Source organism: Saccostrea cucullata, unplaced genomic scaffold (assembly GCF_032062105.1).
Source record: "Saccostrea cucullata isolate Sc308-1 unplaced genomic scaffold, CSIRO_AGI_Scuc_v1 ctg2665, whole genome shotgun sequence".
Taxonomy (NCBI): Eukaryota; Metazoa; Mollusca; class Bivalvia; order Ostreida; family Ostreidae; genus Saccostrea; species Saccostrea cuccullata.
The window spans coordinates 15,730-30,287 of NW_026935933.1; the positions used below are offsets into that span (position 1 = coordinate 15,730).

Here is a 14,558-nt window from a genome sequence, read left to right on the forward strand (position 1 = left end):
TGATAAAATTGAATACAGTATTATGCTCTTTTATAAAACTCTTCCCGAAGATATCATCCAAGCGCTGAAGAAGGGTCTATCACTGAGTCAGTCCCTATAATTCAAGAAAATGTTTTTGAAATTTTCAATGTAAAACTGCTTTCAATGTAGAGATGAAAGCTCTCTTGAAATTTAAGCTTTTTATGCAGAAGTGTATTCATACATGTAGCTTGGTCTGTCATTTCATTAGAAGAAAAAAAGTGATTAAAGTATAAGTTTATGAGTCGGTAATTGAGCCTTTAACTACGCAATTCAATTACCAGTTTTAAAGTGATTGTATACTTTAAGATGGTGAGTGCATACTATAAAGTATGCAAAATGAAAATTATAAGCTGTAGTGGAACTGTACCTAAAGATCTAGTAGAAGGTAGAAATTATCTTTTTATGTGAAATATTTGTCAGTGTGCAAGACAGAAAGAGAAAAAATAAGAACACTAGTATATGAAACTTCATACAATTCCTTTACAAAGATAGTTACCTGTGCAAATTCCACAAAATTTTCTACAGTTTTCTTCCCTCCATAAACGATAAAGAGGCTCGGTGCATAAATTACTTTGATATTCGTTACAATTGGAAAGTTTGTCCTGGCACGCTATTGTTGTTGTCGGTGCTAAGAAGGAAAAATAATGTTTTTAATTTATCATTTTATTCAGCACACATTTAATATAAGAATAGTTTTTATTTTTTTTTATTCATACAAAATTTTATTCACAAAGTGAATGGGATTGGGCAGCAGGCAAAGCCTATTTTAGCCCTTTCCCTTAAACAGATTAGTTTTTATAATCGAAGTTTAACAGTATCAACCTGTGATTTCATTTATCACTTGAAATGAAACTTTAAACGTCCTTTGTGATTTTTTCACTCATATTGAAGCAGAGTTTGTCCAAAATCTTAAACTTGTAAAAAGAAAAAAAACTCGCTGTACCCTTCAACTCGACATTTAGATATATATCAAAGACGTATTGTCAATTAACGTCATGGTTATTTCCATTCTAATGTCTATATGCTATATCCCGGTGAGCTTGAGATAAAAGATACTACAGAGTCTGACACATCTGTTTCATATTTGAATATTTTACTAGAAAAAGACGTTATTGATAATCTAACAACCAAGCTCTATGATAAAAGTGATGACTTTCACTTTTCAGTCGTCATTTTCCCTTACTTATGAAGAAAACACCTTCGTCACCTGTATACGCAGTATACGTATGTACAATTTCTAATACAAGGTAAATTATTGACAAAGAAGTTGATGAAACAAGAATATCAGCAGTCTCGTTTAAAGTCATCATTTCGAAAGTTCTATTGTCGATACAATGATCTTGTGAGCAAATACAATTTATCATTGATATGAATGCTGACTGACTTTTTTCATACTGAAATTGTTAGTCCATTATTTACACACTGAATTGAAGACGGACTTTCCCGTTATTTCACGATCATGACAAGGAGCACACGGTGGGTGTGAACGGTTGGCAGGGGATGCTCACTCCTCCATGGTACCTGATCCCTCTTCTAATGTTTTGAAGGTCTGTGTTTCCTCTACTCCCATACTCCCATTTTGTATTAATTTGTTTATTTGACATTTGAGCCTGAATACTGTTCGTTATCTCCATACATTTCATTGAGACGCCATCATTTGCCAGTGGAGAAGTGCAAATTTAAATTCGTACATGTCACGTAAGACAAATGTGTAGTGCTTGATCTTTGTTATGCCAGCACCACCTTGGTTTATACTCTTTTATTCGAATTTTGGTCTCCACGTCAAAAAGTGTATTTGAATCTGCGACTAAGTTAAAAGATCAATTCCTTATTTCGCAATTATAGAGCACCGCTCTATCCCTACCTCAAAGCGGGCAACTTGAAATGCTTAAATATTTTTATTGTTTTCCCTCGGTCGTTTCTTCTCGTAGCCTTTTTTGAATTATTATTGTGTATTATTGGCCACGAGTACCGAGAATTGGTCTAATTTTTCTGCCCTCCAACGACAAGTGTTGGTGTCTCAATATGACTGAAAATTCTCGAAAGGGGCATTTACCCAAAAAACAAAAAAAAGAATTCATTCCAATGATAAGCTTGCTGTTTCTGTTTAAAATTTATCCAATAACCCTTTTCTTATTAAATTCACGTACCTTGACAGAATCCGCAGTAAAGCGGACAATTTGTCGTTGCCCATGGAAAGTATATTCCGGTTTTGTTGCAAATCTTCTCCGAATTGTACACTTTACAATTCAAAGTATCTCTACAAGCTATCAACTGAACTAGTTTAGATACAAGCAAATGAAAAGATACAGCTTTTTTTTTGGGGGGGGGGGGGATAAGCATATGTCATTATATGATTAAAGTAGACATTTCTTTCACTACCTATGTCATTTTCAAACATTGTGCAAAAAGGTCTGAAGATTAATTTTTGTCCAATAGTTTATAATGAAATGTTTAAAATATTTGGAATTTTTAACAATCCTCGAAGTAGTAATGTGCCATTTAATTAATATCTAATGTTTAGAAATTTCTTAAATTCACAGCTTCAAAGATTTGTAGTGATTGTAGATTTTTTAAGATTGATCAATTTTTTGTCCTAACTTTTGTTTCATTCCTCGCAAATCTTTTTTTATTTTTCACCAACAAATATGGAACCGGAAGTTCAATTGAAAGAGTACTGTAGATTACCTTCAGGTACAGCAAAACTAGACACTTCAGTGGTGGATCTAGTGCTTCCTTGAGGTGTTCCAACTGTAAAAAAAATTACAGCAAATAAAAGAGTTTTTAAATGTTTTTATTCTATAAATACCGGAAAGAGATGACGGTCTACTTTTCATCAAATCAACACTGCATGAATTTAAATTATGCTATTTATTAATGATACAGAGTTCATGTTCTTTAAATTAGCTGACGACTTATTATCGCAGTTTTACTTTAATATCTGGTAGATGAAAGATGTAAATTACGCATAGATATGTTAAACTGTATGCTGTGGCATCATGATTTTTTGTGAAGCACCAATGTTTGTGGATTTCGTAGTTACATTGTACCTTTATCCACGAATTTACATCCCCCGAGAACAATTATTTTATCAATATAGTTATATATTCATTGAATCTCCTAAATACCCATATACAAGTAACCAACCAAATGACACTCCCAAGAAGGAAGAAAATATTGCTCACCCGCACAAATAAAAATGACTCCACTGCAAATTAAAAATTGTTTGTTGGTTCCTTTCAGTAAGAAATTATTTTTTACACAAAATGGCAAACAGAAGTACATTTGTACTTCTATTTGCCATTTTATGTTAAAAAAAACACTTTGTACTTTTCTTTAGATAAAAAAAAAAGCATTTCTGCATAAAACTGAATAATAAGATTGTTACCTTGACAGAATCCACAGGTCTTCTCACAATTCCTTCTGGCCCAATTATAGTATTGACCATTCACATCACAAATTGCAGTTGAATTATAAAGAGCACAGTTAGCACTTGGATTATCATTGCACGTAACAACTACAAATTCATTTTGTAATATAAAATTTATTAATCATCACCATTGGTGGCCCTGAAGCCACTTATTTATGCACAATTAAATTTAATTGAATAATAAACCTATTTCATTATTTTTTTTTAATTGAAAATTGTCCATCTCTAGCTTTGCACGCTTAGCATCTACATGTTTATAAGTAAAAATATGAATTTCATAGAAAGTTAACAATGTCTTAATATATATATATATTTTAATTAATTCTTTACATTTTTACACCATAATGAGGCCTAATAATATACAAATATATATACCAATCTTGAAATCTATATTTTGTATCAATCTTTAATGTTTAACTCTAAACTATAGATCTGTCTGATTGTGTACGTACCGTGGCAAAATCCACAAAATAAAGGACAGTGCTTCCTTGCCCAGAGGTAATAAGCACCGTGTAGATCACATATCACTGTGGCGTTGTAGAGAGAACAGTTAGCACTGGGGCTGTCATTGCAGGCTGTTCAAAGAATCAATGATAATTATGTGTGTAATGAAAGTATTAAAATTCCTGCATAAAGATATTCCATACCCATAGAATATCTTATGAATGCATATAGACAGATAGAATTGAAGAGAATGTTATTTCAGCTTTAATTTAAATACAACTACATAATGAAAAAGGTATCTTGTGACGGCAGTATTCTTTTGAGAATTTAAATGAATTGTTTTCTAACCGTTAACCAATTAATGGTAAATGAGGTTCTATTCAATTTATTCACTCAAAACCATGTAAATGGTACATGAGGTGCAAAAACACATAAAACATATATACATATAATACAGTTGGTCTAGCAGAAGATGATAACTAAGGAGAATAGACAATATTATTAATTTTAGAAATTACAAATGTACATATTTTTTTTCAAAGAATCAACATAATTTTGGCACATGACTTTACAAAGCTTGATAATATTTGGATCAGAGCAAAATTTTTTGTTCAAATAAACTTTCCTCAGATGAAAATTTAAAGCACTACATTCTAAGATATAATGATATTCATCTGTATCTGGTTACTACTGCATAAGCTTTACAAACTCTTTCATTTCTCTGATTATACCATTCCATATACCTGTTTCAGTTGGAAGGTGGTGATTTGCGGTTCTAAACATAACAAAAGTTTTTCTAAATTTAGGTAACAGTTTTAAATTTTTTTGCATCAAAATTGGTTTTATAATATATCATGTACAAATATCCAAAAAATATACATGTACAAATTAAATATATGGCGGAAATACATTCAATATGACGTAACAAAAATAATTATGAAGGACACATTTTTAATATAATTATATGTAAAGGTATACTGAAAGAAATTTATGAAACTTTCTCAGAATCTCTATTACATATTGCCATTGTGCAAATCCTATTTAATTGAATTTGATCCGACACTATTTTGGGTTTCCCGGTCACAACAAAACATGGACCTTGCCATTATGCATAATGAGGCGGGGGGTATCTTTATTGAAATATTGCGCACAGTACCTTAAAGATTTAATTAGAAAAATAATTCGTTTTAATATTTTTCATTTTTTAAATCAGTAAAAGGAATCCTTTTCCAAAAATTTTTGTTTTATAAAAATGCATTACCTGTTGGCGTTGTAAGAGCAGATAATGTTACAGTCAAGTCTGTAATGAAAATCCTACATATGGACAAGAGTTGGTCATTATAAACAAATATAAATAAGGCTGTAAATGTAAATGTGATTTGTTTAATTTAACTTTAATAAATATTGAAGATAAATTAGATATATTTCATGAAGTAAAAATATTAACATATTATTGGGGAAATACTGAAGGTTGTCTGAATGAATTTATCTTACTCTTACTTTGAGGTGATTGCAAGGATGTTGATGATGATGATGATGATGATTTAATTTTTAGATATGCAGGTATTATTTGCGGAGTCGTCCATGTTTTGTTGTGGTACAAAAACTCCATAAAATATATACATGAACAAATTAAATAGGAGGTATGCATATCTCTATTTGAAAAATGTCATATATACTCATTTATGACTGAAGTAGTAATAATTATCAAATTTATTTCATTATAAGATATTATACGGTTAAATGAAACATTCAAAGCGCAACTGGTGGGTGCAAGTTTTGACAAGCAAAATCCATGCACTATGTATACCTTCCCTGCTTTCAAACTGGTGTTGCAGTAAACCAGTAATGCGCGTTGCAAATGCGGTGGATCAGGAAAATATTCACTTTCGGACAAAAGATTTATGACATAAACAGAATCTACAGGAAAACAATTACTACACGTGGAATTACATTTAACAAAAATTATTTAGGAAGAATTTTTAAAAGGTATAAAAGCTTTTTGGTTATAATTAAGCCTCGCCGAAATATTAAAAGAAATTTTTTTTTTAACAAATTAATGAAAATCAACCTTGCCAATATACCATAAAAGGAAAGAGAAACGCAGGGTAAACTTTTGACTTAGAAAAATAATTCGTTTTTTCATCTTAAAAATACTTTTTAGTTTTCCTATCTAACTTTTAAATTATCTTTCAAAAAGATATAACCAAATTCTCATATGATTTTTGTCTAATTATCCATGAGTTATTGAAGCTCAATGACAATATAGGTAGATAAAAGTGAAATCGAAAACTCTCCTATTCTTCAATGTCTATCTCGTGCATCTTCATATATATTTCTCCTTTGCATGGAATTTCATCAGAGTGTTTATCTTTCAAACCCTGATTGCTAGGATTTAGCATGGGTAACGACGCGAAAAAAGATAAGTTGACGGCGCGCGCATGCGCCAGTTAGATGAATAAACAGTAAGTTGCATACTGGCTTAAAATTGCGAAATCAAATTCGCGGAAGTAGTAATAATTATTCAAATTTTGTATGAATGTAATGATTATAATACGTCTAAATGTAAATGACTGTTTTGTGGTGAAGCTAAGGTGGCATTTGTCAGTGTTGGCAGGACGAATAACCCGCACATAACATGGCTCTATTTTGAATAACGTCATCGTCATTGATCGAAAACCATTGCAGAATTCTCTGACAAAGGGTAACAAGTTTTATGAAAGGGAAAATTTCATCAGAAACTGCTTGTAAATCGTTGTTGTTTTTCATTAATTTGGCAATTAGAAAACAAGACCCCATTGAACTTTAAATATTTTGCCAAGATTGCAATAAATTCATAATCCTGATTGATATTGAAACACAAGTGCATAGACTACCTCATATGCATCAAATAATGCATCAAGATTTGTTCAGCATGGAACAAGTCGTTATCAAATTGCACGGTCTTGGGCTTTTTTGCAGTTGAATATAACGTGACCTCATAAATTCGGAATTGAGTAATTTTTCTGAATATGATTTTGATCTGCAAAGTACTGTTTTGTGGGAATTTCCGGAAGGTTCTGACCAATTTTCGTAATTTTCGGTCATGTGGTCAAATTTTTATCGAAAATGATCCTACAACTGCGTTTCTTTTTCCTTTCAGTAAACTTTAGGGTTACCTTTTTCATTAAAAATTGTAAATTACAGAAATGTTAAATGTGTTTTAGTTATTTAACTGTTGTAATAAATTCAAATGGAGATAAATTACGTTCTCACATATTCGTTATCAGATTACCAAATATTATACGTTTTTTACTGGCATTTGTCTACAAGCTCTCTAAACATGTCTGGTTACTCTGAGGCAATAAATGTTTTGAATGAAAATCCCTTATTTTAATTTTTTGATATGGATGTATTTTTTACGAGCTTCCTCTGATATTCAATTTTTCCTTTCAGTATATTTTTGCCACTATAGAATGTAAATTACAGAAATGTTAAACGTAACTGTGTAATACAAATTACGTTCTCGACAATTCATGCAGACTTGAATATAATGTGGGTGGCAATGTTTTTTGCAATGTTCTGTTCAAGTACCCGATATTCCTACCATATGCAAATACAAATGAAACTATACTGTGAGAGCCTGGCAATGTACCCCGCCTTTGTGGCAATGTGGGAAATCCAAAATATGTGTCGGATCGAAAAATAAAACAGGATGTGCACAATGGCAATATGTAATAAAGATTCTGTGAAAGTTTCATTAAATTTCCTTCGGTGGTATGAGAGGAGTTGTGGATAAGAGATGTGTACCCCAAAGCGTAACAGACGGAAGGACGTACAGACAGCTAGACTTACAGATGGACGGACGGACGTAACATACCGATTACTACGTTATTTACCCTCCCGCTTTTCAAGTGCACTGCGTGACGTACGCGGTTAAAGATCTCGTCGACAGGTCCAACATCTCATGTCTCGGTCAAACATCGATTTGATGACCATAATAATATAATCTCAGGAAAACATTGGGAATTTTGGCGATTGTCAAGAATAGATTTATATAGGAATAATGTTTAAAGGTATAACAATTGGGTTCCTTTAAAGTGAAGATCGTATATATAGATACAGATACCAGTGAATTTGGGGTAAATGTTTCATAGATACCGGTTGTTGTTCTCGTAACCGTGGATTTTGTACTTACTTTCGCAAGGCTTCGTTACATTCACTTTCACCTGAACGTTTGCCGTCCTTAATGACAGGGTTGTCTGTCATGGGATACTTTACAGGAAAAACGCCTTTCCCGGTCAACAGACCTTATTGAAAAACACCATAACTTTAATTTAGTTTAAGCTTATTTTGTATTTTCCAAAAGAATTGAAAAAGATTGACCATATGAAATTATTACTTACCAATCATTAACATACAGAAAACAATCATTTTTCCATGATTTTCAGTTTAAAACAAAGTGACTTTTATACGAGTACTAGTGTCTTAAATATTGGTTGCACACACCTGTGTTTATCATAAAGTTACATGTACCGTCAAAAAATGCGTGCATCTAGCCTTATCAGTTCTATACCTGATAGACTCGAAGACCGCTCAGACTAGGTAATTGGTTCATTGCATGATTGTGTACACAATATCATGAAAAACAAAAGCATTTTTAGTAGTTTTTAGGATCAACAAACATCCTTTAAAAAAAATTCATGTGAAAACCAGAAGTCTCTGATGAGACTAACTTAGTGTAGTCTGCTTGTGTGCCAAGTTATATTCAAATCAAACAAAAAATGTAGGAGGAGTAGCATTTTGAAAAATTGTTTACAAACAGAGGGACAGCTAGACAAACAGACGGACAACGGATGCACTACTATCACATAAGCTCCATTAGGCTAAAAATCAAGCTAACATCAAGCAATTGAAATCAATACATGGAAAAACCATGTATTGGGGAAAATATCTCAAAGAAGTTTACATCCATGCCCTCTGTTGACTTCCGCCTTGTACCCCTTTAATATTTTAGTGAAGGGAGAAATCCTTCGAAAATTCAGTGTGAATTTAATGATCTAACAATTTTCATGAATCAATTGACCTAACGTCAGATAATTTTTGCAAATAAAGGTCATTATATATCAACCATACAGGTAGATTTGACTTAAAACTAAATGTTGATACCCTTGCATAATCAACTTATTTTTAGTTGAATGTGCCATTTTACAAATTGTTTGTGAGTAGAACATGCTGTTTAGTACCAGATATATATAAGAATGACATTTCCTGTCTGAAAGAGTTAGAATTATTATTGAAACAATTTTAAGTGTACTTAAAGAAGGTTCAATTTTTGTTAATTTAAATTTTTTTCATTTAACAATCCTCAAAACAAGGCCTTTGCATAAATTAATAAACCGTGAAGCAGACATGCTTTAACCAATTATAATTCGACTGAGGAACATCGCAGAAAATATATCATCACTAATGTTTATTTGTCTAGTAGAATTATCAGCTTATATAGACTTTTAGTGTCTGTGTTGTCTAAACATTGATTTAGAATAGGCACAATATTTCTAAGTTTTAATTTGAGGGTGAAGTGAAAGTATATAGGTTGAACGCCTTGACAAAAGCCGCTGCTGGTCTTTGAGCATTGAACCTGGCTAAAAAAGAGAGTCCTTAGAGCAGCTGCTTATTTGTCTGTTATTAAATTTGCAACATTATTTTGGAGATATGTTTTGCATGAGATAGATGTAATATACTATTAAGTACATGTAAGTCATAAATACTGATATTTTCATTTACATCAAAACTTACCAATACCTTCATAAAAGAATGTAATTTTCATTCAATACAATAAAAAACTTAATCACAAAATAAGTTTTTTTTTATACCGGTATTATTTATTTATTCATCCTGGAAGGTTTAATACAAAACAAATGCCAACAGTAATTAATGCTCAAGTCAATAGGCATAAAGAAATTCATCAAAAATTAAACTAACTTTTTATTTTATAGATCTTTGAGTCATCCGTTTTAAACAATGCTTTCAACATTGAAAGGTCGACATTAGCTCTTAATTATTTTATATGAATTTTTTTGTATTTTTTCAAAGAAACCATTGTTTAAAAAGGTTGATTCAGGGATCTATAAAATAAAAAGTTGGTGTGGCATTCCTCCTTAAACTCATTAAATTTGCAACAAATAGCTTGATTTCTAAAAAAAAAAAAAAGGTCCTTTCCTGGCTCCAAGACCATTAACTGAGAACACACATGACAAAATCTTAATTTGCTTTATAGGAAACTTTAAAAAACATTTCTAATTTTTTTTTATGAAAAAAAAGGAAGTTAGCGAATATTCTGCTACAAACATGTGACGAAAAAGTTGTTTATTATTTTTGTACTTCTAACGCCTGCAGTTTTCATTTAATGGCTTTGATATCATAAGAAATTATTGTTTGAAAAGTGAAAAAATCTTATGTTTTAACCAAATTTTAAATCGTATATTTCCTGAAGTGTATGTAATGAATATACAATGTATCATTTAAAGAGTATCACTACTTCTTAATGCATGCATGTAATGACATTGTTTTGAATTTATGTGAAAATCAATAGATGTTATTTTCATTATCAACAAAATGAAAATAACTTAATGGTCTTCATAAATAGATTTTTAGTATATGATGATTTTGAAGAAAGCAGTCATACTATAACTCGTATGATAAAAACTGACAAATAAAAAAACAATAAAACAAGTACCAGATTGAGTTTACAATTTTTTTAAAAAACATACTTGCACTCGTATGTTGGTGGAAAATACAATGTACTTCATTAATCACTTTTCAGATTGGCTTATTTGACATACATCTGAGGAATAGAAGATAATTGGAAAAGAGAAGACTGAAACTAACTTAAATTAACAATTTTTATACCTGGTAGTAGCCGTTTATAAGAACATTCGTGATGTAAAGGTTATCTTAGTCAGGACTTATCATTCTTCAATCTTTCATTCATAATGTTCAAATGTTTTATCATGTAAATGATATTAATCATGTAAAAAATCATTCTTAATTTGTAATGTTATCAACTAGGACGAATAAAGAATACGATTTCATAGAAAAATTCATCATGGCACACACACTCACAAACTCAAGGCAACATTGCACTTGAGTTGCAAAGTCCACTTTTAACTCATTTCTCTGATAATGATGGATTGGTATAATTATAATGCACAGAAAAGTCAAAATGTAGAATTACTGAAATGTAATAAGATATTCTGGATAAGCTTGTGTATCATTAAAGATAACAAAAATGCCTGGATTGTTGGGATTATCTACAACAGAGTCATACAGAATGTGGCCACCACTGGGCTTATTCGGGGGGACTTTCATTCCGTTCCTCCCTTGGCAGTATTCTCCTGTTAATACTCGAGACCTATATACTCGTCTGTTTCCACTAATGTCAGGTGGACTATATGTTGAATTTGCAGAATAACTTGCATTCACAGCAAAATATACACCATTTCCATATGCAGTTGCTGCAAGATTAAGTATAAAGTTCAACATCAAAAATGGCAATTTACAATAAAATATTTAGCCAAAAAAAAATAACACCAAGCTGCTCAGCTTAGCACACTGCAAAGGAAAAAGAAATAGTAAAGTATTGGAAAGATTAATTAAATATTTGAAGTTATAACTATGGCATGCCAAATTCACAAAAATGAGCCTAACATAGTTTCACAGTTGATAAACTAGGTTTATTGGTTGTAAACTATAGTTTACGGACTGTAAACTATAGTTAACAACGTTAATCTATATTTTACATCTGTAAACCATTGTTAACGCGATAATCTATGTTTCACAACCGTAAACAATACTTAACACCCAAAACAATCATTTGCAATTGCAAAACATAGATTATCTGATAAATACAGTTTCACGATTTGTAAACTATAGTTAATGAACTAATAGATATAGTTTCACAATTTGTGAAACTATGATTAACAACTCTTAACTATAGTTTACGAGTTTACAAACGTGAATCTATGTTTATCAAAAAAATCTATTGTTAACGCTTATTTCAGACAGATAAACTTAGATTAGCATTCGTAAACTATAGTTAACAACTGTTAAATATAATTTTACAGATGAAAACTATACATGTACTTAACGAATCGTTAACTATAGCTTACTGTTTGTAAACTATAGTTTACAGTCGATAAACCTAGTTTATCAATTGTGAAACTAGGTTTAGCTCATTTTTGTGAATTTGGCATGCCATAGATAACAGACAACCCCAGAAAAAGTGCTCTTACCACTGCACCACATGGGTGACTATCCAGAAAATTAAAACCCCACAAACCAATATTCTTCCTTATACCTTGAAAATCTGACTCAACAAAATTGTATTTCTTTTTGTATTTTTAAATAGAGCTAGTATCAATGTTTTAGCCTGTGATTTTTGATACATGTACATCAATTTTACCATTCTTTCCACAGTAGCTCCTGTTAAAACCATAAGTATTGATACTGGCTACTGAATCATTGGCCGTCCCATGCCATAAAACCATCTCATTATTGTTTCCAGATGGATTTTGTTTCTCCATTAGTTTCAATTTTGCATCATACTGCTGCATCAACATCCTGTTTTGTATCCTTTCCACCTGAAAAGAAAATAAAATATTTCTATAATTCTATTCTATATATACTCTTTATACCATGCATTAATAAGGTTGGAATATTTTGAGCATTCCCAATCTCAATATTGTATTTCATCTACATCTACATGGTACGTTGGTCCGTCATCTTTGACGATTACTCAACGGCGCAGCGCTTTGACAACACTGTTAGAAAGATTAAAATGTAAAAACAGTTAAAAGGTAAAAGAAGGAAGTTTTCAGCTCTTCTGTCAGCAGCCAGTCCGGTAACCGTAGCGGCCCTGAGACTTACTAGTAGAGGTCTCCCCGGCATTGCCTACTGAATTCACTAGAGCTTACTTGCTCCCTGAGCCATCTAGAAGGAAAGTGATGAAAGCCCCTGCTTGAAGTGTACCAAGTCAGGGGCCTCAGCAACAGATGCTGGTCAAGTGTTCCAGGTTATGATAGTCCTGGGGAAGAAACTGAACTTATAGATGTTGGTTCTGCACTGATGATGCTGGAATCTGTAGGAATGGGTGGATCTGGTTCGACTTGATGATGGAGTGACATACTGAGATAGCGGGATATCTACCAGGCCTTTCCATGCCTTATAAAACATGGCGAGCTGTGCCTTGGTCCTACGGCTCTCTAAGGATTCCCACTGGAGACTGTCTAGCATGTCTGTAACACTGCTGGTATTCCTGTATCTATTTGTGACGTACCTAGCAGTTCTCCTCTGGACCATTTCAAGTCGGTGGATGTGATCCTTTGTGTGGGGATTCCATACTGAGGCACAGTACTCCAATGTGGGCCGAACTAGTGCCATATATGCCTCTGTCTTGGTCTTCTCATTGGTGATATTGAGGTTCCTACGTAAGAAGCCAAGAGTAGAGTTCGCCTTCTTAACTGTCTTATCAATATGGACCCTCCATGACAAGTTGGTAGTTATCCATACCCCTAAGTACTTGGTGGTCTCTACATTCTCCAACATCTGACCTTTCAGTGAGTAGCTGTAGAGCTGCGGGTTGCGGGATCTGGTGAACACCATGGTGTTACACTTATCTGGATGGAAATCCATTCCCCACGTTTTCTTCCACTCCTCTAGGTGGTGTACGTCTTGTTGGAGTTGTTCGCAGTCCTCCCGACTGTGTATCTGGCGATAAAGGACACAGTCATCAGCAAATAATCTCACATGGCTATTGACACAAGATGGCAGGTCATTGATGAAGATGAGGAAGAGCACAGGCCCAAGCACACTCCCTTGTGGGACTCCGCTGATGACAGGTGCGGGCTCTGATGTGGCTCCTTCCACCACCACTTGCTGGGATCTCCCGGTCAAGAAAGAGCGGATCCATACATGAGTGTTACCGCGGATTCCACTGTGGTGTAGCTTCATGAGAAGTCTCTCATGTGGGACGCGGTCAAAGGCCTTACTAAAGTCTAATACAACCATATCATGTTGGATACCTTTGTCCCCTGCTCTTGCCAGGTCATCAAATAATGTGAGTAGTTGGGTCTCACAGCTCCTTCGTGCCCGGAAGCCATGCTGCACATCTGATAATATGCTGTACCTATCCATGTGGTTCATGATGTTACTGACCAATATGTGCTCTAACAGCTTGCAGCATATGCATGTTAAGGAAACTGGCCGGTAATTTGAGGCCTTGAATCTCTCACCTTTTTTGAAAATAGCTGTTACATTGGCCTTTCTCCAGTCATTTGGTACGATGCCCTCAGACAAGCTTTTACAGAACAGTTGAGTGAGGAGTGGAGCAATCTCAGCTGACATGTCCTTCAGAACTCTGGCTGGTATAGAATCAGGTCCTGAGGCCTTGTTAGGATTGAGCTTCCTCAGTAGCTTGCAGACTCCTTCCTCTGAGATCTTAATGTCAGGCATTTGTGGGGATGGTGTACCATGAGGCATGGGGATATTCTGGGTATCCTCTCTAGTAAATACAGACTCGTACTGGTGATTCAGAATATCCGCCTTGTCTTTTGCCTCAGAATGTAGTACTCCTCTGTCCTTTAGTGGTGACACTCCATTGCTGTCCTTCCTCATGGCATTCACA

The 14,558-nt window shown here is 33.3% G+C and overlaps 2 protein-coding genes across 2 annotated transcripts in view; both read right to left on the bottom strand.

The window, feature by feature from the left end:
- LOC134244251 (uncharacterized) lies at nt 1–6,558 on the bottom strand. Its single transcript, XM_062726512.1, has 8 exons — nt 6,470–6,558; nt 5,157–5,209; nt 3,904–4,026; nt 3,410–3,538; nt 2,710–2,772; nt 2,172–2,288; nt 518–649; nt 1–94 (listed from the first exon to the last, which is right to left on the bottom strand). Exons 1-8 carry the CDS (start codon nt 6,556–6,558, stop codon nt 54–56), a joined length of 747 nt encoding a protein of 248 aa, XP_062582496.1. The 3' UTR covers nt 1–53.
- A 3,195-nt stretch (nt 6,559–9,753) lies between these two features.
- LOC134244255 (protein mono-ADP-ribosyltransferase PARP14-like) overlaps nt 9,754–14,558 on the bottom strand; it is a 34,501-nt gene continuing 29,696 nt past the window's right edge. Inside the window, exons 22-23 of the mRNA XM_062726514.1 lie at nt 12,339–12,516; nt 9,754–11,391 (exon numbers count right to left, since the gene is read on the bottom strand). Of these exons, the coding sequence (XP_062582498.1) occupies nt 11,108–11,391; nt 12,339–12,516 (462 nt within the window). The 3' untranslated portion in view covers nt 9,754–11,107. The remainder of the gene's footprint in view (nt 11,392–12,338; nt 12,517–14,558) is intronic.

Excerpts from the sequence above, each read along its gene's own strand:
- LOC134244251 (XM_062726512.1), bottom strand. The coding sequence starts at position 6,558 with ATGACGTTATTCAAAATAGAGCCATGTTATGTGCGGGTTATTCGTCCT. Across the intron at positions 5,210-6,469 it reads CTTAGCTTCACCACAAAACA|GATTTTCATTACAGACTTGA; the intron begins GTCATTTACATT and ends GTCCATATGTAG. Across the intron at positions 650-2,171 it reads TTACTGCGGATTCTGTCAAG|CACCGACAACAACAATAGCG; the intron begins GTACGTGAATTT and ends TTTCCTTCTTAG.